The sequence below is a fragment of the Podarcis vaucheri genome (genome assembly GCF_965113315.1).
Source record: "Podarcis vaucheri genome assembly, chromosome: 16".
Taxonomy (NCBI): Eukaryota; Metazoa; Chordata; class Lepidosauria; order Squamata; family Lacertidae; genus Podarcis; species Podarcis vaucheri.
The window spans coordinates 31538541-31565944 of NC_138754.1; the positions used below are offsets into that span (position 1 = coordinate 31538541).

Genomic DNA, 27404 nt, shown 5'->3' on the forward strand with positions numbered 1-27404 from the left:
TTTTTCCCGCGGCACACCAGGCAACATCTCGCGGCACACTAGTGTGCCGCGGAACAGTGGTTAGGAAACACTGAGTTAGATGGCCGAGTGGATCTGATTTGGTGTAGGCAGCTTCCTCTGTACCTGTGGTCTCCTCACTTTGTCTCAAGATAATTCTGAATTACCTTGTAACCGTGTGAAGAGATCCAGATACACCTTGTGCCTTGGGGAAGAACTCTGTTGCAAAACCATTAGACTTAGAGGTTCATATTTCTTATATTTCCCCCGATCAGAATTTGAACCTGAGTCTGGCCTGCTTTCGCTTACCACTCTGCTATGGTTCCGGTTTTCTACAAACTGCTCCTGTGCACAAAAACAAAACAAAGCAATATAAAAGGGCAGTTTGAAGTTCCAGCCTTTGCAAGGCAGAGAAAATGCATTAAAAAGTTTTGCTGAGGAGAAAAAGAGGCCGTTTGCAAGACTTTGAAAGGGATAACGCTCCTTGCGCAGCCGAGATAAGTAGATGGGTGAACAAAGACCAACTGCACTGTGAGCGGAGGGGGTCTCCATGGCAACGTAATTATTTTTCTGACTTCAATCTGCGTCCTGCATAATGATAAGAAGTTTAAAGGGAGGAGGAGGGACATCTCTCCCACTTGCTTCCCCAGCAAAACCGACTGGAGAGAGTAAGCTATCAGGGCATGTGTAGCTGCTGCCATCCCTGTTTAAGCAAGATGCCAGCCCTGTGCGGTGCCAGCATTTGGGGGAAGACGGTCCCTGGTTCCAAACTAGCAAAGCCAATGATAATATCCTGCGGCAGGGAGTTTTTCTTACGAACAGGCCCCCAGGCTTCTGTGAGCTCTTTTACGATACGATAATCTTTATTCTCATTGTCCCATACAGAACGACAAAATTGAAAAATCTACATAAAACATTCAAAACTACAAGCCTGCTATCCCAGCTATCCCAACCAGGTTGCCCCCCTAAAAACTCTGATACCCCATTTTTAAAACCAAAATCGCATTTGGGTAGAAACTGTTTCAGGGTCTATACGAGCAATCTCTACCTCCGGGATAATCTCACTCTGCTAGTTAAGTAAAAAACCCCGACAAGGTCTCCATTGGCCACCTTCAGGCCTTAAAATTGAACGTGGTGGTGGTGTCCCCAATTTCTCTGGTTCTCTGGTTTTACCTGTACAGTGGACCCTCTGGATACGAACTTAATTTGTTCTGGGGGTCCGTCCATTCGCACCCCAAAAATTACGTAAATAGAGGCATGCTTCTGCATATGCACGCAGCGCGATTGAGCAGTTCTGCACATGCTTGCACGGCGAAACCCAGAAGTATACACTTCTGGGTTTGCCGTGGCCGTAACCCGAAGATTCCATATCCAGAGGGATACCTACGTAGAGGTACGACTGTATGTCTCTTGGATTCATCACTGACCATTGAATCCTGTCCAAATGTCAGGCACTTACCTCTAGGTCTTCAGCCATCAACCACTCAGTGTCAGAGGACTGAGGAGGAATGGTGGAGACCCCCCTTCTCCTACACTTCCCAGAGAAGAAACAGACAGCATAGATTTAGAACAGTGGTTTGCCGAAGGGCACAGTTCAGAGGCTGCACAGGGGAGAAGCTGGGAAATATTGGGAGAAGAGCAGCAGGAAGAAGAACCAAGGGAGAGACAGCTGACAGTGTCTTTAGAAAGCATTCCTGACCCCCCCTCCCAAGACCAGGTGAGCATTGAGAGTAGTAGAACAGAAAGCTCAGAGGCAGAAAGCTCAGTTTAGCCATCACAGGGATGACGCAGAATTAGGAGAGATGGCGGGGATGCGACTTATTCAGAACAACACCATTATTTAGCGGAGATTGCATTCTTCCGTCTCTCTCTGTGAATACTGAATAAATAATCTGTAAGAACTGTTCTTATTTTATCTGCTCCTTGGCTGTCACTGTGGGAGGGATAGGATTCACTGAAGCCTGACACTCAGGTAGCAAAGGTGCAGTTTTCGTCCTCCAAAGTTTTACAGCTTTGCTGCCAAGTCGGCATGCAGCTCAGCAATTTGTTCAGAGACCATGTCCATCACTTCTACTGCCGTTACAGTGGCATCATTTGGTGACACCTTTTCGCCGTGTTTGTAGCCTGTGTCCAATCGTTCACCTAAGATCATGACTCGCCTGCTATCTTAGCTTAGGTAGTGAAATTGTGGTCTTCCTCACTGGTGCCCCACGAATCATGTCACATCTAAGCAGATATAAAATTGTACATTCCGAGTGTGGAATGCTTTCCCTAGAGAGACTTGCTTGGTGCTATCCTTACATGTCTTTAGACGCCATGCAGAAACATTCCTCTTTACCCAGGCTTATGGCTGTTAAATAATCTATGGCCTGTGAAAGTGTGGGGGGAGGACTGTTATTATTATGGTTATTTTACTATTAGGCTGTCAGTCAGTATGCTTTTTACTATGTCTTTATTACATTTTTATCGTTGATGTTTTGTAATGTCCTCCTAACGTTGCACACCACCCTGGGATCTTTTCTTTTTTGTTTTTATGAAATCATTTTTATTTGATTTTACAAATATAGAATTATAACAATCCAAATACTCTGAATCTCAAGACTCCCCCCCACCCCCTTCATGGGTCCTATTGTCAGCATTCACAACTGCATATTATTCTATTCTATATTTTATATCAATCCATATTGTTCACAGTATTTGTTACATTACAAGTGAGATTAAAATCCTGCTAATGTTTTCATCTGCTTGCAATTGCCTCTTAAATAGATTTTAAAAATTTCCACCCTGCAATCTTTTGATAAAGGGTGGTATATAAATTAAATAGATGATGATGATGATTATCATCCTAATAAAGCCCTTTTCTGAGTATGGGAATGGGAAACCGAAAGTGGTAGATTCGACCATACCTGGTAGGATTGCTCTGTAAAATAGCTAAAATAGGCATACATAGAATCTTGGCTTAGGTTTCATGGAACAGACAAAGGCAAACTCAGCTCTCCCACTGTTTTGGGACTACAATTCACATCATCCCTGACCACTGGTCCTGTTAGCTAGGGATGATGGGAGTTGTAGTCCCAAAACAGCTGGAGGGCTGAGTTTGCCTATGCCTGTCATAGAAGCAGTAGGCTCAGTCTCCTTAGATGACTAGCTAGTTACAAAACCTTGCCTATGATAGAGTGGACCTTTCATTCCCTTCTCTTTGTCTTCGATAGCTGGACTGTACCAGAGGCTCTCCTTTTCCTGAAGTTTCTTTCAATAAGAAAAGGTAATTGAATGCTAGCAGTTTGGGAATCATCCTTTTTTGGAGGGCTTGCAGAATAACAACAGCAATCACCTGTGTCACAAACCAGATTGGATGAAAACTCGTATCGGAGTGCTCTGTAAATTGATAGCCATAGTTTTTAATATACTAACCCTTTATGCTCCTCCACACACATTTTAATTAGATTCTTATAGACTTTTATATATACCTTCTGTTTCAATACTTTTTAGCTTTCCAAAATGTTTTACAGATTTTAAATGATTGTACCCCATCCTACTTATCCTGGTCTACGACCGTAATAAAGATTTGAATTTGAATTCAACAACAACAACAACAATAAACTTGGGTGGTGACAAAAGTGGTGGCTTTCTTTGCGCTCCTTTGCCTTAGCAGCTTTGCTGAGACCTTTTAAAAATGTTTAGTGTTTTTTAATCTGTGTTTTCATGATTTATAGTGTTGGTTTTAATGCGTCTTATGGATTTTAGCTGTGGTTTTATCCTCAGTTTTATGATGTACTCTGCCTGGAGAGCTCATTGACTGATGTATTAATCTTTCAATAAAATAAATGTTCCATCTTAAAAAAAAATATTATACCAAGTTTAGCGCACCAGCTCACATTAACGAGGTCAGGGGCCGTCAATACACCCGTCTCAGCTTAAACATACAAGCCCAAATATGCCAGCCACCTTAAGACATATCCACATGAAATAGACATTTATAATGCAAGGGTAGTAAGGTCCCCGGACCATTGCTTGGTTGTAGATTGTGGGTGTTTGCAGGAACTGTTAACCCCGATTAGCTCAGTTTCTCACTCCAGTCTTAAATTCAGTTATCTACATTTTGCAGCAATTGCCATCTTTTAAAAAACAACAACAAACGTCGTGAAAATTCATCAGCACTTTCTCCTAATAGACACCTTTTTATATGCAGTTTCCCTAGTATGCACTTTTTGTACGTCGTTTTCACTAATATCCTCATTTTTATGCATACCTTAATATATGTATGTTTTGTAATCATTGTTTCGACACCTCAAAATTCAGATGAGTGCAAATTTTGAAGGATGCAATGTTTCGGTTCACATGTTGTTTCGGAGAGCGTGCATGTGATAAATCCAGCTTTCTTTTTTTAAAAAATAATTATTAGATTTTCCACAATTGTAACAAAAACCACAAAGCAAAATAACACACAAAGACAAAAATAAACAAATAATAACAACAAACTTAATTCTTTGAAAATTCCACCTTTTTACACCTCTTAATTGACTTCTAGTCCCTCCCTTCTGAGTTTCCTTATAATTGAATGTAACAGCTTTCCAATATCATTATTAAACTAAAAATCACTCCAATTAAATCCATTTTATTCACTTTTCTTAATAGTCTAAATCCCATTTATTTATTTATATCTTATTCTAATCCTAGAACTATTTGGTACTTTCAAGTAGTTTTTAATTTTTTATATTGCAATATTTATTCAAATAGTCCTTAAATTTCCTCCAATCTTCCTGAAACTCCTCTTCTTTCTGGTCGCGGATTCTTCCAGCCAGGTCAGCTAGCTCCAAAATGTCCATCATCTTCATCTGCCAATCTTCCACTGTTGGTAGTTCTTGTGTTTTCCAATTTTTAGCAAGTAATATTCGAGCAGCCATTGTGGCATACAAAAATAATTTAACATCTTTCTTGGGCAGTTCCAAACCAATTATTCCAAGAAGAAAGGCCTCTGGTGATAAATCCAGCTTTCAATGTGTTCTGAAATGGATTTCTTCCCCGTCCCTAACTGGTTGCCTACTGTCAGGGGCTCAGGAGCAGAGGTACAGGGGAGAGAGGAAATGGAAAGCAAAGGGGAAGAATCTGAGGGCAGCGTAGGGGAATACGACAGTGACCCGAGAGATTCCATGAGCTTCTCCAGCGAATCAGAAGATTCCCAGAAGGAGGCGCCCATGGTCAGGGCAAGGGGGTCCCGGGGGGGCACACCAGAAACAAGGGGCCAGCGGGGACTCCCAAAGCAGCAGCTGGAAATCAGGACCAGCTTCCCCACCAGAGCGTAGTGGGGGGGAAGAGTCCCATGGGGGAGGGCCAGCGTCTCCTCCAGCAGGGAGAGAAGATGAGTCAGGGCTGACCACGCCTCCATCGGAGAGTGAGGGAACGGAAGGGAGGTCGGGTCCAGCTAGCCCCCCCGAAGGAGGAAGCAGTGACAGGAGCAGTGTAACGGTCAGGAGGAAGGTTACCGGCTGGGCGCGCGCGCCAAGTTCAAATGTACAGGCGCACGGGACAGCAGAAAACCCAGATTGGGAACCAGGTCCTAAAGCCCGCCGGAGGCAAGGAGAAGAGTCAGGGGATTCAGCGTCAGAAGAGTCTAGGAAGGGCGAGACCCCAGCTGACAGGCGGAGCCAGAGGCGGAAAGAGCAGCGGAAAAGGTGGAGTAAGGCTAGAGTCTTAAATTGGTGTATGGGGGGAGGAGATTCAGACGGAGCTTCGGCGGTCTAGAGTTTCAGACGTAGAGCTGCACGCTGCTGATGTGAAAGACAAACTGAACTTCAATAAAGACTTTTGTATATAACAACGAAGTGGCGTTGGTCCTTTGTGAGCTGGGACCTAGGGCAGCTTTGACACCTACCTATGTCTTTCAGATGCTGGAAGGTTGGATATTGACCATCCTGGTATCTGTCGGTGTCGGCTCCCTCCTGTTCATGGTGGCGCTGGTGATCCTCCTCAGAAACAACATCCATGCTACTATGTTCTGGAATGAAATCGTGCTAGAGAAAATCACCAACTTCGTCATGGATCAGAGCAAAGAGCAGCGGATCTTGAACTCTGTGTCCTACAACGCCGTCAAAGGGGATCCCGAGAGCGTCTTGGACTGCATCGACAACTACTGCTCCCAGAAAGAGTGGGCCATGAACGTGGGCGATGAGAAAGGTAAACGGGTGTCATGGACGAGTTGGATGCAGAGGAAGGGTGGGAGGAACCAGCTGGGGAACCCCCAAAGGAAGAAGGCCCGAAATCCGGGGAGTGGTGGTGGGATGACAATGAGTGGTCAAAGGGAGAAGACTGGGAAGAGGAGGTCTCGAAGGATGAAGAGGTAACAGGGCTTAGTGAGCTGGGATGCAGAGTGAGTCTGAGGTGCAGAGTCACAAGTGTCTCTCCCTCCTGCTGCGGTGCAAGCTCCCTTTTCCCTGGTCTCCCAGCGGTGTGAAAAGAGGGGAGGAGGGGTTGGCTTCATGCAGACACAGTCTCTGATTGCTTGGGAGAAGCCCTGGAGAGGAGGGCTGTGGGGATATGGAGACTTTCAGTCTTGGCAACTGATGCGTAAGACCTCCCAGAGATGAGCTGCTGTGCTCCTTAGTCCTGACACTCATCCAAGGGATGATTGTGTTTTTGCTTAAAAAGAGTCAACTCCAACTTTGAGCGGTGTGGTCTGCTGTCGGTTTGCTCTTTGACAATGGGCTGGAGCTCCTTTAAAGTTGGTCTTTGGTCGCCACCAAGAGATGTGGAGATGGCTTCTCTTTAGAATATAGAGAAAGCCTTGCTGGATCAGGCCAAGGGCCCGTCTAGTCCAGCATCAATACCCATCCAGAGTCTCATGGGAAGGAGCCAGCAGAACAACACTAATAATAATAATAAATTTTATTTATACCCCGCCCTCCCCAGCCAAGGCCAGGCTCAGGGCAGCTAACAACCAATAATAAAAACAAGTTGATTAAAATACAATTTAAAAAACAAGATTAAAATACAACATTAAAACATTAGGATGCAGCCTCTTCACAGGAGGAGAAAGGAAAAAGAAAGAGGGGGAGGGAATCAAACTGATTCTAAGCCAAAGGCCAGGGGGAACAACTCTGTCTTACAGGCCCTGCGGAAAGAAATCAGATCCTGCAGGCCCCTGGTCTCATGAGACAGAGCGTTCCACAAGGCCGGAGCCAGTGTTGAGAAGGCCCTGGCTCTGGTTGAGGCTAATCTGGTTGAGGTCCGGGACCTCTAGGGTGTTGCTGTTTATGGACCTTAAGGTCCTCTGTGGGGCATACCAGGAGAGGCGTACCATAGAGAGAGCACACCACTAGCCTTCCTTGTGATTCCCAGCAACTGGCCTTCAGAGGCATTCTGCTTCCGCCAACGAAGGCAGACTGCCTCCGGACAGCCTTGCATTTAACAACGTGCCTGGTAGCCACAGCCGGCCAGGAATTCCATGCAGGCACATCCTTACAATTCCATGTAGGCCATTGCGACACCTGGAAGAGAAGAGACCAATCTCTTCATTTTCCCATTGGCAGCCTGCTGCATTTTGGCACTGGTGGGACGCGGGTGGCGCTATGGTCTAAACCACAGAGCCTAGGGCTTGCCGATCAGAAGGTCGGCGGTTCGAATCCCCGCAATGGGGTTAGCTCCTGTTGCTCAGTTCCTGCTCCTGCCAACCTAGCAGTTCGAAAGCACCTCAAAGTGCAAGTAGATAAATAGGTACCGCTCCAGCGGGAAGGTAAACGGTGTTTCCGTGCGCTGCTCTGGTTCACCAGAAGCGGCTTAGTCGTGCTGGCCACATGACCCGGAAGCTGTACGCCGGCTCGCTCGGCCAATAAAGCGAGATGAGCGCCGCAACCCCAGAGTTGTCCGCGACTGGACCTAACGGTCAGGGGTCCTTTTACCCTTTACAGGGGAAGGGGAGCCCCAGTTCATTTTGAGTACATAGCAGTGCCCCTGGGCATGGATAAAAGAAGCTGGTGAATGCATTGATACAGGAGATGAAGGAATGCAGTGTATATTTATGTGAATGGATGGGGGTTTTGTTAATGAATGGGACTGATAGGGGATATGAATGGAGGGTGTTGTTGTGATGGGAAAGACAGAGAGAGGGGAGGAGTGACTTTGGCCCCACCTACCAACAGCATGCATTCCTAAATAGCCCTTTCAAGAGGTGAGGATACATGTCAGGATTTGGCTCATGGCAAGGAAAATATTCTCCCTCTCAGTACCCAGAACAGTTCTGTATTACCTGCCTTGCCTCCTGGTAAGATGTGCACAATTCAGTCTCGAGCTATGGTCATCGCAGATTGAAAATTTCAATCAGAATGTAACCTAAAAATTTTAGGATATGGCATTTCTGTTCTAAACATCAACAAGTCAAACTTAGACAAATGAAACAGATATAACAACCGACAACAAAAACTCCAATGCATTCTGTTCTTAAACAATATTAAACACTTGTTAATAAAGCATAAAGTTGTACATTGTCCTGTCCGTTTCTCATCCCAGTGCCTCCATTTTCAAACAGAAGAACTGCCTGTTTCCCCCCTCTCTCAGTCTCTCACTGTCTTAGCCAATTTCACTGGGTATACCACGTCCCAAATTCTCAATAGCTATTCAGTGGTAAATCTATACATATGATCTTGCTCCCAGGTACCCTGTCTCAGACACCTCTACTGTAATTTGGAAAAAAGAAAAAAGGCAGTTTTTAGGGCTCTTCTGTCAACTAATCAGGTCTCCAGGCCTATTAATCGAGCCCTGCTAAAGTCAACACCCTCCTTTTCCAGGTGTGATCCTAGATAAGGTCGTCGAAGAGGCGGATCCTACCATCGCTTTGGAATTTGGAACGTACGTAGGCTACTCGGCCATCAGGATCGCTCGCCTTTTGAAACCAAACGCCCGTCTTCTTACCATCGAATTCAACCCCGAGTTTGCCTCCATTGCCAGAGAGATCATTGAAATTGCTGGACTCAGCGAGAAGGTACTATCCGGCACACAGAGAGCTCCGAAATGTTTGTCAGCAGCAAATGGATGGTGGTTGCGGCTCTCTGAGAGAGTTGTTCTTTTTAATTCCGTTGAATTGTGGAGTTGGGAGGGGGCCCATCAAAGAACATCTGGTCCAAGTCCCTCCCAACGCTCCCACAGCATCCCTGATAGGTGGCAACGCTCTGGGGCATTGTGGGAAATTCAGATGGCAGACCTCCACACCAGCCGTGCTGCTGGAAATTAAAATGTCAGGCCCAGTGCTCATTGGATTGGAAATCAGGGCATCTGTCCATCAGTCCTGGTAGCCCTGCCTAAGGATGTGGGTGGATGCCAGGCCAGAATGAGGTGGGAAAGGGAAGATGCAAACTATACATTTGAAACATATCTGACACACATTTAAAGCACAATTTCTGCACTATGGTTACCAGATTTTTTTTCAATGAATCCGGGGACACTTTTTTTGTGTGTGTGAAGCTGAGTAGCAACAGGGAGTCAGTAGTGGGGATGTTGAGGCAAAAGACCCTGGTCCCAAGCACACATGCATATTGTATAAAGGTGCAAAGCCCTTCTTTCACACCCTGTGAAACCCTGTAAATACCCAGAGTTTTTTTAAAAACTGGGCAACGGCGCACCGCCCACCCGTGACTCCCGAGCCCTCCCTGATCTCCTTCCTCCTTCCCCCTTTGTTTTGACAGATCAGGGGAGGCTCGGGAGTCACGGGTGGGCGGTGCGCCGTTGCCCAGGAGAGGCCAGCCTGGTAGTGCAGTTGGTTCTGGCTGGCTTCAGGAGCTGCTCGCTGCTTTCGTGCAGGAAATATGGCAGGTGCCACAGCAGCAAGCAGCTCCTGAAGCCAGCCAGAGCCAACTGCACTACCAGGCTGGTGAGGCTGCCACGTTTCCCGGGGACAGATTTGCAAATCTGGGGACATTCTGGGGACAGAATTTGTCTGGGGACAGATTTGCAAATCTCCAGGAACTGGGGACATCTGGTAACCCTATCTTAGACTACACATCCGTTTTGCTGCTGAAATGGAGCGCACACTCTGTTTTGTGATCAAGGATGGCGAAACTGCAGCTCTCCAGATCTTTGGTGGATTACGGCTCCCATCGTTCCTGGCCATTGGCCATGCTGGCCAGGGCTGATGGGAGTTGTAGTCCACCATTTCTGAAGAGCCACAAGTTCCCCATCCCTGCAGATGATTGGGGCAGATCTGGGTTTGACTGGGGGGTAGTTTGGCCGCGAGTGACCCTTGACCGAGCTGAGTTGTTGGGAAAGGGCTTGCTCTTTATTATTTTGCCCTTACAGAAGAAACAATTGCAGCCTCATAAACTTTCCCGGATCATAAGCCAAGCGAATCACTAGTTCCCACCAGAGACTTCCTTTGCCACTGGCAGAAGTGTTAACATCCCCTTGACCAGGAGCAAAGGTCATCTACTTTATAACTACACAGAGAGAAAATGTCTGGGGAAGAAATAACCAAGCCAGCTTATTATGCACACACAAAACCCAAGTGACCCCCCAAGTCGTATTTGACCGAAGCATTTTTTGTTGTTTACAGCAGGGCAATTCAACTGCTTTGGTGGCTGGTGCGCAATGGGACTGATAGGGCAGAAGGCAGGGAGACCAACAGTAGGTGGCGCTGCAGGCCAACCAATTCTAGTTTTGTCCCTGCTGAGTTCTGCAAGGGGTAACACTGAGACGAAGGAGGAAGAAGCTGACAGGCCTCTTGGATTTGTTGTAAATAAGGAGGCAGGTGCTGTCAGGAAAAAGCAGCAATGCAGAAGCCAGCTGCAGGTGGCTGGAATGCAAAACAGGATGTTGTGGTCTGGAACTGTACTAGTGGAGAAAGGGGGCAGTCTATTCTCTGTACTGAGCAACGGATGTTAGCTCAGAGTGTCATCTGACCTGTACTGGAAGTACAGGGGTGGAGTTGTGACTCTACTGCTGGAGTCTGGAGGGTACAGACACGTTTCTCTGTACTGCTGAATGACAGGAATAAAACATGTAAATAGGACTCCTGTCTGTCTCTTTTCCCCTCCCTAGGGGAATGCAGGGAGGGAGAAGGAGGAGTGTGTGTTCTCACGTCTGAGGAGGATCGCCGATTTATGACCTTGCCTGCCGGGAGACGCAGACGGGAAGGTCAACAAGTATCTCAGTCGGTTGCCTGGAGTGTGAGGCCAGTTACCTCTGACTGCGAGCTGAGATACTGACAGGTGCATGGGGGCTGGTTGAGGGCAGTGCCCCCTAATAAACCTGCCTCTACTGCAGTGGTTTCCAAACTTTTTCAGGCCACTTTCCTTTGGCTTCATAAACTCATCCCCAATGCCCCCCTGAAGGAGCGTCTCCACCCCTCGTTCTGCCTGGACACTGAGGTCCAACTCCGAGGGCCTTCTGGCAGTTCCCTCACTGCGAGAAGCGAGGGCCTTCTCGGTAGTGGCACCCGCCCTGTGGAACGCCCTCCCCTCAGATGTCAAGGAAATAAGCAACTATCTGACTTTTAGAAGACATCTGAAGGCAGCCCTTTTAGGGAAGTTTTTAATGTTTGATGTTTTATTGTGTTTTTAATATCCTGTTGGAAGCCACCCAGAGTGGCTGGGGAGAGCTGGCCAGATGGGCGGGGTATAAGTAATAAATTGTTGTTGTTGTTGATCCCCATAAAAAGCATTCTTCAGAACAGCGGTTTGCACAATCCGCTATGGAAGATAATAGCACAGTAAGATTCAAAACAGTAGCAATCAATTGCACATTTATTCAAGGTCCAATTAAAATGATTTAGTTTAATTTTCAGCTGTGGACCACCCACATTGGGAACCTTGGCCCTCCTGCTTTCAACGTCTAAAGCATATCATCATCCTCATCATCATTAATTTATTAGTTGATTTACTTCCGAAAGCGACTCAAACAAGCCACTAAAATGGTTACTCTATGCAAATCAACCACAAGTACTTGAAACTCTTCAAACGAGGAGCTGACTATTGCTATTATTGTAATAATTTCTTAGTTGCTTTGCTGACGACAAGTGACTCAAACGAGCCACTGAAATGTTTAAAAAGTTATGCCAACAAAAGGCAGGTCTTTCATAACCAACCCCTCTAAAAACAACCACAAGTGCTCAAAACCCTTCCAGTTATGAGCTAAAAGAAGAGTTTTTGCTTGGTGTCTAAAAATAGATAAAAGGAGGCCCCAGGTGAGTCAGCCTTAGGGAGAGCATTAGGCAGTCTATCCATAGCATACAATCTTGGTTCTGTATCCAGGGCTGGCTCTGGGGCCTGGGGCAAAGTGGCCTCTTGTGAGCCTCCTCTTCTGTTGGTGGGACCTGGCGGGCTTACCTGGCGTTGGCGAGAGACAGTGGCAGCATTTTAACTCGCACTAGCTGCCCTTTTTGCGGGACGTGGGTGGCGCTGTGGGTTAAACCACAGAGCCTAGGGCTTGCCGATCAGAAGGTCGGCGGTTCAAATCCCCATGACGGGGTGAGCTCCCGTTGCTCAGTCCCTGCTCCTGCCAACCTAGCAGTTCGAAAGCACGTCAAGGTGCAAGTAGATAAATAGGTACCACTCCGGCGGGAAGGTAAACGGCGTTTCCATGTGCTGCTCTAGTTCTCCAGAAGCGGCTTAGTCATGCTGGCCACATGACCCGAAAGCTGTACGCCGGCTCCCTCGGCCAATAAAGCGAGATGAGCACTGCAACCCCAGAGTCGGCCACGACTGGACCTAATGGTCAGGGGTCCCTTTACCTTTTTAGCTGCCCTTTTGATGTCTCATATTGCCCAGAGTGACACTGCCTAGGGCAGGCTTCCTCAAACTCGGCCCTCCAGATGTTTTTGGCCTACAACTCCCATGATCCCTAGCTAGCAGGACCAGTCAGTGGTCAGGGATGATGGGAATTGTAGTCTCAAAACATCTGGAGGGCTGAGTTTGAGGAAGCCAGGCCTAGGGGCACTGTGGAAAATTTAAAATGGCCGCTGGACCCAGCCACTAGATGCTGCTCACAGTACCAGGTCAGGGATTAGGGATTAAAGGGGGCTCCAGAAGAGACGTCAACAATGCCCCCCACCCAAGTGCACTGAGACCCCAAAACCTGCCCAAGGAAGGCGGATACTGACGCCAAACCTTTCTGTAACACAGCTCTTCTTTGCTTTCAGATCACAATCATCGAGGGCCATTCTCAGGACATCATCCCACAGCTGAGGGAAAAATATCAGGTGGACAAGGTCGATTTTGTCTTTCTGGACCACTGGAAAGAAAGATACTGTCCCGACACCATCCTCCTCGAAGTAAGTTGGAGCGGTGCCTCTGTGGAAATTAAGAGATTCCATATTCCTGGTGTGGACCACACGCAGCGGTCTGAATTCTAATATGGCTTAGAGCCTGCTAGATTTTGTCTTTCATTTTGGTCTTCCGAAAGACCAAAGGCGATGGGAGTTCAGAACACCTGGAGTCAGAAACATCTGGACGTCAGCAGCTTGGGGAGGGCTGAGTTAGCCTGCCTTGTGTCCTTTGAGAGGGAGAAGCTATCAGCTTGCTTGCTAGGGTCCTTGCATTCATTTTTTAAATAGTCCTATTTGTTTTAGCTATGAAAACAAATGGGAATTCAAATGAACGAGTTCCAAATGAAAACTACCTTTGTTTTTCATTGGTTTCTACAGGGATGAAAACAGTGAAAGAGTTTGAAGCAGCTGTAAAAAGGCACAACAATATTTTAGAAAGCCACCAGGGGTGGAGAATGTGGGAGAACAGTAAAACTGACGGAGCTGAAAATGGGGTCTGCAAAATGGGGACCCTGCCTGCACCCAGCCAAGGGATGCTGGTGTCATCGCAGAATGGCTAGAAAACACTGAAGTTAGAGGCAGCAGAAGTCTGGCCAGGTCTCCCATTCAAGCCATAAAGTGAACAACATATGGAAATAATGGAACCAGTACAGTTCAAGTCAGTGTAGAAACAAAACAAACTCGCCCAGCCCTCTTCCAAACTTCCACATTTCCACTTCTAATCTTATTAGATAAGAGATGGAAAGAAGATGAAGCCCCTCCTAGAGAAGAATGGCAGATCAAGTTGATGGATTATGCCGAAATGGCAGAAATGACGGAAAGAATCAGAAGTCAGGAAGACCAAAATCTTAATAATGAATGGGAGAAATTTATAACTTATCTTAAAGACCATTTATAATGGTTGGGAGTTACTCGTGCATAATCCTGCTCCGTTTGAGCATTAGATTGCCTGGTTAAACCCTCCGGACTGCACAGCCCATCTCAGCGTGGCTGCCCTTAGTCACTCGTAGCATCTGTCTGTGGGTGTTTCTTAAAGCATTGCCAACATAAGAGTTGTTTGACGCCCAATCGTCTCCGCCTCTCACTGCACGGGAGTCTCCTGCGCAGGGTGGGCGTGGGCAGCGGGATGCTTGGGCTCTCCTCGCTAACTTCCAACGAAGAGTCCTGGAGCCCCTGCACCCCCCTGTCCCGTTGCTCTCCTGGATCCCTGGTGTTACACTCATTCTCTTCCCCTTCTTCCTGGCTGAGTCTCCCTCTAGCGCTGGGACCTTCCCCTGCAGAATCAGAGACCCTCTCCTTCTCCCGTGCCTCTGATGGCAGTTCCCTGACACCATTGCAAACAGTTAAAATCATTAGTAGGATTGGAATATTGCTTGTAGTTTAATGGTGAATTTTGGACACAATGGAGAGGTAAAAGATTTGGGTTATTATAAAAGATGCGGGAGGAAATTATTAACAATAGGACCCACAAAGGGGAGGAGGGAAGTCCAAGAGATTCCTTGGAATCTCATTTTTATGTGGTAGATCTTCCGAACATCTCCTTGAAGAACTTCTGGGATTGTTCAAAATGAAGTAAAGACCTCCCTTAGAGTGGTAGGACCACTCTCAAGAGAGAGCTAATCGTCCATCTCCTGTCTCTTTTCTCAGGAATGTGGCTACCTAAGGAAGGGCTCCATCCTTCTGGCGGACAACATCGTCTACCCGGGGGCTCCAGATTTCATCAAGTACATCCGTAGCCACAAAAGCTTTGACTGCACTAACTACCCCTCTCACCTGGAGTACATGAAAGTGGAGGACGCAATGGAAAAGGCCGTTTACATGGGATGAGAGCGAGAGTATTAAAACCTTAGTGTCGAGCCACTGTTTGTATGTGTGAACACACAGCGTAGTCCTGTCTGTGGGTCGGCGTTAGCTTTCTGTAGTTTTGGGCTTGTGGTTAAAGCGAATTTGTCACAGTAGAACAAGTTGCAAAGAAGGCAAGTCAGCAGGAGAACAAGGGAGCTTCTGTTATGGTCAACTGAGACCCACTGAAATGAATGAACATGGCCAACCTAGGTTCATTGATTTCAGTGGGTATACCCAGAGTAGACCCTAGCAGGATACAACCCCTTGTGTATAAATAGGCTAGGCAGCTAAGGATCCATCTGGAGATGTTGGGCAATTTTGTTACATTTCCATCTTAGCGAATGACCATTTTCTTTGATGGACTGCACCTATTGGATTTTCTGCTTTTTACCCAACAATGCCAAAGCCCAGTGGCTCGCTTTGTGTTTCTCAGCCAAACAAGACCAAATTGCCTTTGGAGACAGACATAAAAGGGGCATTTCTGGGGGGAAAATATGGGGGAAAGCAATGAACAGATTTTTGAGGGAATTTGGACAAAATTACCTCCCCTGTGTTCCCATTAGTGCATGGATGGGGGAACTGGTGGTCTTCCGAACGGTGTCGGGACCTCCCAGCTCATGGTCAAGGAAGATGGGAGTTTCAGCCCAGGGACATCTGGGGAGAGGTTATACTGCTGCCTTGTAAACAGATTAAATGGGGGGGGGAGAGAAATGCTTGGATTTATGGTGGGTCCTTCATCCGAACTGATTGACGATGACCTTCAGGGTCCCTTCCAACTCCGTTTGATTCTATGAATTCTTACAATGTTGTAGTAGTTGCAGAAAGAGAAGCCGCTTCTTTCTACTAAAGGCCCAGAATGTGCAGGTGACAAAGACCCTGATGGAGGTGTAGCTGTTCTTCACTTTTATCTCTTTGGGCATTGCTTGTAAACCAAGGGAATCCTTCCGGAATGATCCGTGGGAAATTCATGTTGCTGCAGTTGATAGTCGTGTTCCCATTGGTTGAGCTGTCGTTTGTGTTCTGCACTGTAAAATTGCTGAGTGATTTCCTCACTTCCCAAGGTGAGAGGGACCAATGCAGAGAGAGTGATGATGTCTCTCCTCAAAGCTTTCAATAAATCCCCTGGCTGTGTACTCCCTCTTGCAGGTCCCAAAGGGCGTATATAATTCAGATTTATAAATAAAAAATAGATTTACCCACCCACCCGAAGAGAACCATTTGTGTAATTTGCCATTCTTGCATCACTCATGCCTGTACTCTTTTATAAATTCTCGACGTTATAACAGACTCTCTTATGTATCACACACTTGTTTCATTTCTTTCCGCGCTGCCTTTAAAGATGCATGTATCCCTGACGGTATATATACACACACAGTAGTAACGACTGGTACATAATATAACTATCATAAACGGACTAAAATTTATAAGCAAGATGAAGAACAGCCACTGAGAGGGGAGGGAACCCCATAATTGGTTAAGAATTAAAACCCCAAGGAAATTATTTTTTTTAAATCAATCACTGAAAAGATAGCAGGTGGGACCAGGTGAGCTTTCCTCGGGGGAAGAATTCCCTAGATGGGGTGCTATCAACCAAGAGGGCCTCCAATGATTATCAGAAGAGGAGTCGCCAGCCTTTCGGGGCCTGTGGGCAAACGAGGAATTTTGAGAAGATGCTGGGGTCGCTGCTCACAAGATGGCTGCCATGGGGGTGTGGCATAACTACATAACGGCTGCTGTCAGGTGTGTGGCATAAGACAAAATGGCTGCCATATTTAAAGGAGCAGAAAAAGAGGACCACAAAACACACCTCCGCCAGTGTAGACAAGACACACCTACAGTACATCAGCATATGGCGGCATTTGCTTACGCTGAAAAGCTCTTTGCTCCTCCTGTTCCGAACAGGAGGAAGAGTGGGTGTCCAGTCCAGGCATCCGGCAAAATCAGATACGGTCATACCTCAGGTTACAGCTGCTTCAGGTTGCGGTTTTTTCGGGTTATGCACCCGCCGAAACCTGGAAGTACTTCAGGGTTTTGGCTGTCACGCATGCGCAGAAGCACTAAATCACGCTTTGCGCATGCACAGAAGTGCCAAATTGCAACCCGCGTGTGCGCAGACGCGCCGCTGCGGGTTGCAAACATGCATCCCGCATGGATCACATCCGCAACGCAAGCATCCACTGTACTGGTATTGTAGGTCACCTAAACCCAATCTCCTACCTGAGGTAGGGAATCAAGAGTAAAGAGTCTCATCAAGATGTGGCTATCCAGACTTTTTTAAAAGTCTCCACCTAAAGCAGAGGTAGTGAACCTATGGCACGTGTGCCAGAGAGGGCACTCAAAGCCCTCTCTGTGGGCATGTGAGGAGGAGAGGAGGCTGTGGCAACAGGGCCTGGCGAGCGAGCGAGGGGCTGCGCAGGCGTTGACTTTTGATGTGCCAGGGCATCCCGCCAGTCTGTTTTTCCTACTCAGGAGTAAGCCACCTTGAGTTCAGCAGGGCTTAACTCCCAGCATATAAAGACGGCAACCTAAGAAGGGGCTGCTGGGTTTGCATGTTCGCTGTGTTTCCCCATGGAAGCCAACAGAGAAATTCATTCCATGGAGGTTGCGATCAAATGGCAGCCGAAGAAACAGCAAATTAATAATAATAATAATAATACCCCACCCATCTGGCTGGGTTTATTTACATAGGTGTCAACTTTTCCCTTTTCTTGCGAGGAATCCTATTTGGAATAAGGGAATTTCCCTTAAAAAAAGGGAAACATTGACAGCTATGTTTATTTAATCATATTTATTTGTATGTGCACACACAGACAATAATTATTATCTCATATTAAAAACTGGGAGAGGGTGGCTCTTAGTACAGCCCTCCAGTGTACACTAGTGGCCAAAATTGTGGAACCTTCTGGAAAAAATATATTTCCGAGGTTTGATGGCTCATAACACCACTTTGTTTTGGAGTAATACCAGTGCTTCCCCCCCCCTGTGGGAATGCAGGGAGGGGGCGCATACCCCTAAACACTTTCAAGTTTTTTTATTGCGGCCAAGGCCAGTGACACTAAATACCACAAGATCAAACAACAAGAAATCAACCACAATCTCAGAAAAAAAAGGTTACACAAGGGAACTTCGCAGTGTGCCATTCAACAGAAGAGATTTACGCTTCCTAATTACTAAAGTGCAAAATTTAGCCACGTCATATGATATTGAGCTTGAGGAATCTTCCAGGAGGTATTTTCGAAGAATTTCGGGGGAGGATTCCAAATAATATTGAAGGGGTATAAATTTTGATAGAAGCGGTAAAATAAGTTGAACTCGTTCTTCACTATAAAATTCGCAAAATAGAAGAATGTGTGTGACAGATTCTACCTTATTGGACATACAAGAGCAGAGACGCGCATGCATTGGGACCCGTGTGAATTTGCCGTACAGCACTGCTGAGGGCATTGTCTCAAAGCGGGCTCTAGAGAAAGCCCATCTATAGGCTTCGTTAGTGATGTTAGTTAAGTAAGGGGCAGCTGCAAAATTAGGCGAAGCTTTTAAACATTTATACGTCTCCGGGAGTAGGACGCCTTCTTGTTGCAGTTCGATATCATAAAGTCTCCTAGTGATAATTGCTTTTGCCTTGTTCAAAGTTCCAATAAAAAGATTTTCAGGGTTTAGGCCAATTTGTTTGATCTTGTTAGTTATTTGCATGAGCCAAGGAGGATAGGGAACTGCGGCCAAAAAGCAGGGTTATAGTCCCTTAGGATTGTAATGGATTTTCAGCCAGAGGGATATTGCTTGTTCCCAGACTTTTAATTCCACTCTGGGCAGTCCTGCCTCTTGCCTTAAGACTGCATTAGGTGTACACTTAGGGGTAGCAAATAATGATCTTAAGAATTTAGATTGTACTGTTTCAAGGGTCTTAAGGTTGGCAGTGGGGCTAATTTGAGAGCCATATAGGAGTTGGGCTAAAGATTTTGCCTGAAAGACTGTTAGGGCCATCAGGATGAAGCCAGCTCCTTTCCTTCTGAATAATCTAAGGATAGCATTTGCACTTCTTCCTGCTGATATACCGTATTTTTCGCCCTATAAGACGCACTTTTTCCCCTCCAAAAATGAAGGGGAAATGTAGGTGCGTCTTATGGGGCGAATGCAGGCTTTCGCTGAAGCCTGGAGAGCGAGAGGGGTCGGTGCGCACGGACCCCTCTCGCTCTCCAGGCTTCAGGAAGCTATCCGCTAGCTGTGGGAGACCCAGCTCTCCCAGGGCTAGCGGAGAGCTTGCCTGCACCCAGAAGCTTGGGGCGCGCTGACCTCAGCACGCCCCAAGCTTCTGTATTAGCGCAGCGGTCCGCTAGCCCTGGGAGAGCCGCGCGGCTCTCCCAGGGCTAGCGGACTGCTTGCCGGCACCCAGAAGCTTGGGGCGCACTGAGCTCCGCACGCCCCAAGCTTCGGGATTAGCGCAGCGCACCTGGGGGGGGGAAAATAATTTTTCCCCTTTATTTCCCCCCAAAAAACTAGGTGCGTCTTATGGGCCGGTGCGTCTTATGGGGCGAAAAATACGGTAGCTGATGTGGTCAAGTGAGTTGACAATTTGGCATTATAAGAGAAAGTAATGCCTAAGTATTGGAAGGTCTTAGTCTGTTCAATGGCATTTCCCTTTACGCTCCAATTATCTTTCCTGAAGGAGCGGTTAAAATGCACAATTTTAGTTTTGGCGAAGTTAATTGTTAACAGTTCAGTGTTACATTGATCACTAAACTTTCCTAAGGCACGTTTCAGACCCACTTTGGCCTAAACACTTTGAACACTTTGTGAATTTAACAGGAGAAGAAATTCACTGTATTAATTTTCCCCGATTTGAACTGTATTTTCCCTCGGTGGTGATTTTCTTGAGTCAAAATGAGAGTACACCTAAACATTTTTTTTAGGAAAAAAGCACTGAGTTATACCATAAAATTATATATCAATGGAAAGATAATTTAATGAAGAACTTAATGCAATCACGTTTATGAAGGATTATTTATTACAACAGCAGTCATAAAGAAGAAATAAGAAATGCACAGAAAAAAATGAGATATACAGGTTAAATTGCAGTGTTGGCACTTTGCGATAAACAAGGCAGGCTGAGACCCTACCTGCCTGCCTGCGGACTATCTCGCCAGAGTGGTGCATGCTCTAGTTATCTCCCGCTTGGACTACTACAATGTGTTCTACGTGGGGCTACCTTTGAAGGTGACCCGGAAACTGCGATTAATCCAGCCTGCGGCAGCTAGACTGGCGTCTGGAAGTGGCTGCCGGGACCACATAACACCGGTTCTGAGAGATCTGCATTGGCTCCCAGTACATTTCCAAGCACAATTCAAAGCATTGGTGCTGACCTTTAAAGCCCTAAACCGCCTCGGTCCTGTATACCTGAAGGAGCGTCTCCACCCCAATCATTCAGCCCGGACACTGAGATCCATCTCCAAGGGCCTTCTGGCGGTTTCCTCATTGCAAGAAATGAGGTTACAGGGAACCAGAAAGAGGGCCTTCTCGGTAGTGGCGCCCGCCCTGTGGAACGCCCTCCCTTCAGATGTGAAGAAAATAAGCAGCTAACTTCTCTTTAAAAGACATCTGAAGGCAGCCCTGTTTAGGGAAGTTTTTAATATTTAATGCTGTATTGTTTTTAACACTTGATTGGAAGCTGCCCAGAGTGGCTGGGGAAACTCAGCCAGATGGGCAGGGTATAAATAATAAATTATTATTATTATACTCTTATAACAAGTGGGTTTTGGGTTGCAGTTTGGACACTCAAGCTCTAAAAGGTTCACCATCACTGATCTAGATTTACCCTTCCACCCACTTCGTCCCCAGGCAACTGTCTCCACTGTTGAACCACTCATAAAGGTAAAGGGACCCCTGACCATTAGGTCCAGTCGTGACCGACTCTAGGGTTGTGGCGTTCATCTCGCTCTATGGGCCGAGGGAGCCGGCGTTTGTCCGCAGACAACTTCCGGGTCATGTGGCCAGCATGACTAAGCTGCTTCTGGCGAACCAGAGCAGCGCACAGAAACACCGTTTACCTTTCCGCCGGAGTGGTACCTATTTATCTACTTGCACTTTGACGTGCTTTCAAACTGCTAGGTTGGCAGGAGCAGGGACCGAGCAACGGGAGCTCACCCCATTGCGGGGATTTGAACCACCAACCTTCTGATTGGCAAGTCCTAGGCTCTGTGGTTTAACCCACAGTGCCACCTGCGTCCCTTGAACCACTCATACCATTAAGCTATTCTTCTAACATTCAACCAAAACTTCAGCCCTGCGCTTTGGGGCAGTAGAGAACAAACCTTTGCCCTCTTCAGCTATTTGACGATGCATTGCAGCTATATATTTAATGCCACCTGAAAGGCAAAGGCAATTTCTAAGCATACAGGTTAGTACTTTTCTCTGAGCTGACAACCCACAGTATGACTTCTATAGCTCAGGAGTTATGGATCTGTTTTCAATTCTTTTGAGGGAAAGATGTCAATAAGCAGAGCCCCTTTGATGGATTGAAAACAAGGTCAAAATAACACCCTACCCCACACCAAAGGGAGCTCTGTGTGTTTCAGACAAGTTGATTTCAAACAATTAGGCCTAATTAAGATCAATTAGCCAAACAAGATATATTGGCTGGGCCCAGTAGCTAATGATCTGCTAACACAAGAGCAAACAATTGGGTCAATGGCTGATTCATTTTCTTGCCTACTTCTCATTTATTCGAGATGTGGTTTTTAATAAGCTGCATCAGGAAACATCAGGAGGAAGGAAAAGGAGCCAGACACTGTTCTCAGTCAATAATTACAAAAGAAGAACAAAAGCAAACAGCCTTCCAAACTCTTCAGTCTTTCAGAACCAAACTAGCCACTGTAATCAGATGCCCTCCTATTTCTGATGCTCAGGCTAGAGTGATTTTTCCTCCTAATAGTTTTATATTTTATCGTTCTGCCCGGTCCAGCGCCGAGGGCCTTCTGGCTGTTCCCTCGCTGCGAGAAGCAATGTTACAGGGAACCAGGCAGAGGGCCTTCTCAGTAGTGGCACCCGCCCTGTGGAACACCCTCCCACCAGATGTCAAAGAGAAAAATAACTACCAAACTTTTAGAAGACATCTAAAGGCAGCCCTGTTTAGGGAAGCTTTTAATGTTTAATAGGTTATTGTATTTTAGTGTTTTGTTGGAAGCCGCCCAGAGTGGCTGCGGGGTATAAATAAATTATTATTATTATTATTATTATTATTATTATTATTATTATTATTATTATTATTATTATTATTGAAACTTTTCAACGGACAATAAAAAACAGAAACAAGACAAGAAGAAAGAAAGAATGAAAACGAAGAAAGCAAACAACCAGAGAGAGAAGAATAAAGAGAGAGAAAGAGATAAGTAACAGTGCCTTCTAAACCTCCCGTCTGTAAGTTGGGCCTGCAAGAGTTCCTCTTAATAGCCCAATGTCCAAAGTAGCATCCAGTTAGCTGATGTTTTCCCAGTGTTCAATCCAGGCATTGCCCAGATGGATAGAATCAAACTTCCTGATGAATTCTGATTCAGCAGTTGCATATTGGAATACAGGTGGTGACCATTTTTGGCACTCCCAGTGGACGCGCGATCCGGAAGAGGGCACAACAAGGTGGAATGGGGGCATGGCTTAACGGAACCCCTGCATGACATGGTCACCACCTGTATATCTTCAAAAGCTCCGTTCCTGTTGTCTGCTAACCACCTCAGCTTTTACATCTGCCAACTGCATTTATTCAAATTGCTGCACTATAACAAGAGGAACGCAGTCAAAGCCCCCCCCCCCATTTGCCCTCTACATTTAAAACAGTTCCATATCACTTTAAACATGACTTCCCAAAGAATCTTGGGAGTCATAGTTTGTTAAAGGCGCACCAAGTGTCATGAGGACCTACAATTCCCAGAGTTCCCTAGGAAGAGCGGCTGATTGTTGAGCCACTCTGGGAATTGTAGCTCTGTGAGGGGGTGTAGTAGAGGGTCTTCTAGCAACCCTCAGCACCCTTTACAAACTACAGTTCCCAAGGTTCTTTGGGAAAAGCCATGACTCTTACAAGTGGCATCTCAGTGTTCTAAATAGTGCTGTTGTGACCAAATTGAAACAAATCACGAAAGGAAATGTAAGCCGTGACTCAGACACATAGCTGTCAACCGTCCCTTATTTGGCGGGAAACTCCCTTATCCCAGTGCCGTGTCCCGCTGCTGTCCCTTATTGATGATGTCCCTTAAATTTCCCAGGTTTTATGCTCGCCCGGCTCGGGAGGGAAGCAGCAGCTCGGGGTCCTCCGCCGCGCGCGAGAGAGCGCGCATGAGCTGCCGCGTCTCCATCTCTCTTTTTCCCCACTCAGGGGCGCATTGTGAGGAGACGGGTGGCGGTGGGCGGGCAGGCAGCCCCTCTCTTGCGAGACTTCCGCTGCGCTGCCAGTGGAAGCTGGAGGCGGCAGTGGCAGTGGCCTGACGGAGGAGGAAGAGGAGGGGATAGGGAGGGACGCAGAAGGGCACTGCAACCGCCTCATGCCGGGCTCGCGGGCGGCGTGGGCGAGAGTCTCTCTCCCTCCCTCCCTCTCTCTCTCTCGGGCAGGGAAAGGCCAATAGAACTCCTCGCGCCAGGACGACGGCAGCCCCGATGTGCTGCTTAGCATCCCCTCCAACCAGTGCAGCATCTTAATGTAGTGATTTCCCCTCTGCATCCCTTTCATAACTCTATTTTTATAAATCATCTGTCCATCCATAATTCACATTTTTACTACAAGTTTTCTGTCAATCCTACCAATGTATGTAACTCTTGACAATAGCTTTTCAAATAAATTATAAACTTTCCCCATTCTTTATTAAAGAGGTCCTCTTCCTGGTTTCTAATTCTGCCTGTAAGCTTTGCCATCTGGACGTCGTTCATCAGTTTTGTCTGCCACTCTTCTTTGGTGGGAGTTGTAGACCCTTAGGGTCATCTAGTCCAACCCCCTGCAAAACACAGTCAGTCGCAGCCAAAGCAGCATGGCTTCATCTGTGCTGGATTTATGTATAAGCTCAGCAAAATCCCTTATTTTGGCTGCTGGTCCCTTATTTTCAAATCTGTAAGTTGACAGCTATGCTCAGACACAATTCTGAAACACAAAAGTTTTCCCTTCACAAGAGAAACCAAAGCTACTCCAGTGACTACTTCTGGAGCACACAGCTGATTCTGTTGGATCCCCACCCCTAATATAAGGTTAGGACCCTTATATTTCATGCTCGCGATTCCCAGGATAACCTTTGACCTTTGAGACTCCATTCTCCAATATGCTCAGGCGGTGATGGGCTCCGAATGAAGCAGTTCTGACAGCTGGAAAAGGTCAAGATGCAGAAATACTGCGATTTATTTCACTTCCGTAGCTCTCAGGCAGCATCTATGGCTTATGGGCATTTTAGTCCACCTGGGAAGAGGGGGGAAACCCTGGAAAAAACCCTCCAGTGGAGCAGAACATTGAAGATGTTCAGCAAGCGTAACATTATGTGCCAATCTGAACTTTTTCTATGGCTTATTTCTGTGGATCATGGCATAACTTGGTATAAAAAAAGACTCCGCAACCTGGAACAATTTTGACCTTGGTCTTGGTCTTTATCTTAAACGTAACCTGGAAGGGATGAATAAAAGTTCTCACGACCTAATACTTAATGTAAATATCAGCACACTAATCCTGTCCCACCAGCAAATATTATTTTATTTATTAATTAAATTTATATAATAATATCTGGTATGAAAGAATGGTGTTTGTACACATAATATAATCTTCTTCCAAAGGTAAACTCATGATTCGGGAAACATACAAGACAGCTAGTTAAGTCATTTCTCACTAAGGTCATGTTCTTTCAAACCGGGTAGGGTAAAAAGAAAAGAAAAGCAAACAGACAGGAACTTGTAGGAAATAAACAATGGAACAAAGGAATAAAGGGGTTACAGCAGTGTATATAACAATGCATATATCTGTGAGCGTAACATACAAAAATTACTATTGTTATTATTTTTATGTTAGGCAAAGTTGCATTAAAAAAAATGTCTCTGAGGAGAAATTCGCACTAAAATTCTGATGAATTCTCACGAGGGCTTTAAAAAGAAAACCCAGATGGAGGTGGTAATGTGGAGAACTGTGCTTAAGACTGGAGAAACTGGAATGGACAGATTTGCCCATTCCTTAGCTAGCGGCACCAGAAGAGATGCTGTCCCACCAATCACTACAGGCATCCGAGGCAGTGGCGTAGCATGGGTTGTCAGCACCCGGGGCAAGGCAAGTAATTTGTGCCCCCTAACCCGTGGATTTGCACCCCCTAACTCATGGATTTGCACCCCCTAACCCTAACCCCCAGATGTTGCACCCGGTGCGGCCGGCCCCCCCTGCACCCCCCACGCTACACCACTGATCCGAGGCCAAAGATTTCGCACAGACCAAAAGCAAAACAACAGAGAACACAGGAATTCGTTCCAGGCATTGTTTATTGAAAACACACCAAATTGTTAACCTACACACCTGCTTCCAACAAGCATTCTACTTGTCTGTGTTACGGAAAGTTCCTAGAATAATATTAATACATTCGGGTTATGTTAAACATTGGTTCTGTAAAGCATATAATCCACCCCCCCACCCTCCCTTTCTTGAATCTTAAAACCAAATCAGTCTGTTTATAGTACAGTTTAAATACAATGCAAAAAGACTCCCCGGCCCCAGCCCTGCGACCGCCCTCCCCCAGTCTAAACCAGAGCGACCACCTTGAGGAAGAGTACAGAAGCACACATTGTTGGTTTTAATTGTCTTTTCTTTCTCTCTCTTTAAATTCCACTGTTTTTAAGGGTTTGGGTTATTTCCTTCCCACCCCACCCCACCGTGAGAAAATTTTAAGGCACATGATTGTTTACAAACACATTGGCTACTAATTCGCCAGGAACTTGCTGGGGTTGAAAGCGGCCACCGCTGGATTTGTGGGATCCACACGCTCCTGCCCCCCTGCGACACAACGATCTTACATCCACTTAAAAGTCTGGGGCCACAGCTGCCTACCCCCAAAAGTGCTTAGCGCACCCCTCATCTTACGTTCCAAAGACACAAAAGCCCAAACGGCCGGGTGGCGATTTAAAGAGATCCCCCTGTGTGTGGGGTTATTGTGGCAGATGCCCCTCAGAGGCATGAATTGGTTCGCAAAGGTGGTGGCCACAAAGGGACATTGCTGAGGCACGCCGCTAAGGTCCAGTTGACACACACACATGCACCGATGCGCTCATTGCTTCGCAACTCGCTGCATGTAGCATGGTCAGGGACGATGGGCACTGCAGTCCCTCAACATGGCTACCCCTGACAAGGAAGAAGGGGTCAGAAGAGCCCATGCAATGTTGGCGATGTTTGTCTGTGTCAAACAAACACACTTCCTGTGAGTTAGAAACGAGTGAGCAGGTTGGGCTAGAATATTTCTACCTTTGCTGGAAGAAGAGGCTGGAAGGTCTACCTATCAGAGATGCTGGCAGAGTGGCCCTGGGTCTTTCAAAAGTCAGCGGTACCCCGTGCAAGGCCACCATTTGGCACACACACACATGTCTCTGGTCTTCCATTCTGCTCAATTCACTACATCATAGCTGTGATGCCTTGAATGCCCCCTAGGCTTGGCACCCAGTGCAACGGAACCGTAAATCCATCTCTGGTGCCAGAGCCATAAATTCTGTGCATGAGCTGGAGTTTGGAATGGATCAGTGATCTGGAGTCCACAGATTTTTTTTGACTACAACTCCCACCATCCCCAGCTAGCTTAGCCATAGGTTGGGGATGAAGGGAACTGTAGTTCATCAACATCTGGGGGCCTTGATGTTGAAGAACTCTGGGCTAAATGAGCTCCCATATCTGACATGCAAGCATTTGTATTTTCATTGTTTTGCTTGCCCTTGTAAACTTTTAGGGTTGAAATGTTTGGGATTCCTTGGGACAGTTAACTTGGGCCTCAATCTTTCCACCGGATGTCCTCAATTTCTGCTTACGTGGCAAATCCATGTGATCCATTTACTCAAGCACCAGCATTTCAACAAAATAGCGGTGACTGCAGTTTGAGGTGGTCCTGTCCGCTCTTTGCTCAGAGATTCTACCACCTCGTTTTCCTACCGGAACTCTGGGAGTACAAGGGACCCGAGAGTGGCAAAGGCTGCAGTTCTTACCTAGCAGTAAGCCCCATTGTCAATAGGACTTACCGTATTTTTCGCTCCATAAGACACACTTTTCCCCCTCCTAAAAAGTAAGGGGAAATGTGTCTGCGTCTTATGGAGCGAATGCAGGCAGGAAAAA

At 46.5% G+C, this 27404-nt stretch overlaps 1 protein-coding gene and 1 long non-coding RNA gene across 5 annotated transcripts in view; both read left to right on the plus strand.

The window, feature by feature from the left end:
- Positions 1 to 15106, plus strand: part of COMT (catechol-O-methyltransferase) — a gene marked incomplete at its 5' end in the record, with an annotated part of 40062 nt that extends 24956 nt beyond the window's left edge. For all 3 annotated transcript variants that reach the window (XM_082203406.1, XM_082203405.1, XM_082203407.1), the window contains 4 exons: positions 5886 to 6174; positions 8781 to 8974; positions 13121 to 13252; positions 14894 to 15106. In XM_082203406.1, coding sequence (XP_082059532.1) covers positions 5886 to 6174; positions 8781 to 8974; positions 13121 to 13252; positions 14894 to 15073 — 795 coding nt within the window. In that variant the 3' untranslated portion in view covers positions 15074 to 15106. The remainder of the gene's footprint in view (positions 1 to 5885; positions 6175 to 8780; positions 8975 to 13120; positions 13253 to 14893) is intronic.
- A 9722-nt stretch (positions 15107 to 24828) lies between these two features.
- The window catches only part of LOC309521177, a 325245-nt gene continuing 322669 nt past the window's right edge, over positions 24829 to 27404 (plus strand). For both annotated transcript variants that reach the window (XR_014214526.1, XR_014214527.1), the window contains exons 1-2: positions 24829 to 25332; positions 25510 to 27354. This is a non-coding gene — a long non-coding RNA (uncharacterized lncRNA). The remainder of the gene's footprint in view (positions 25333 to 25509; positions 27355 to 27404) is intronic.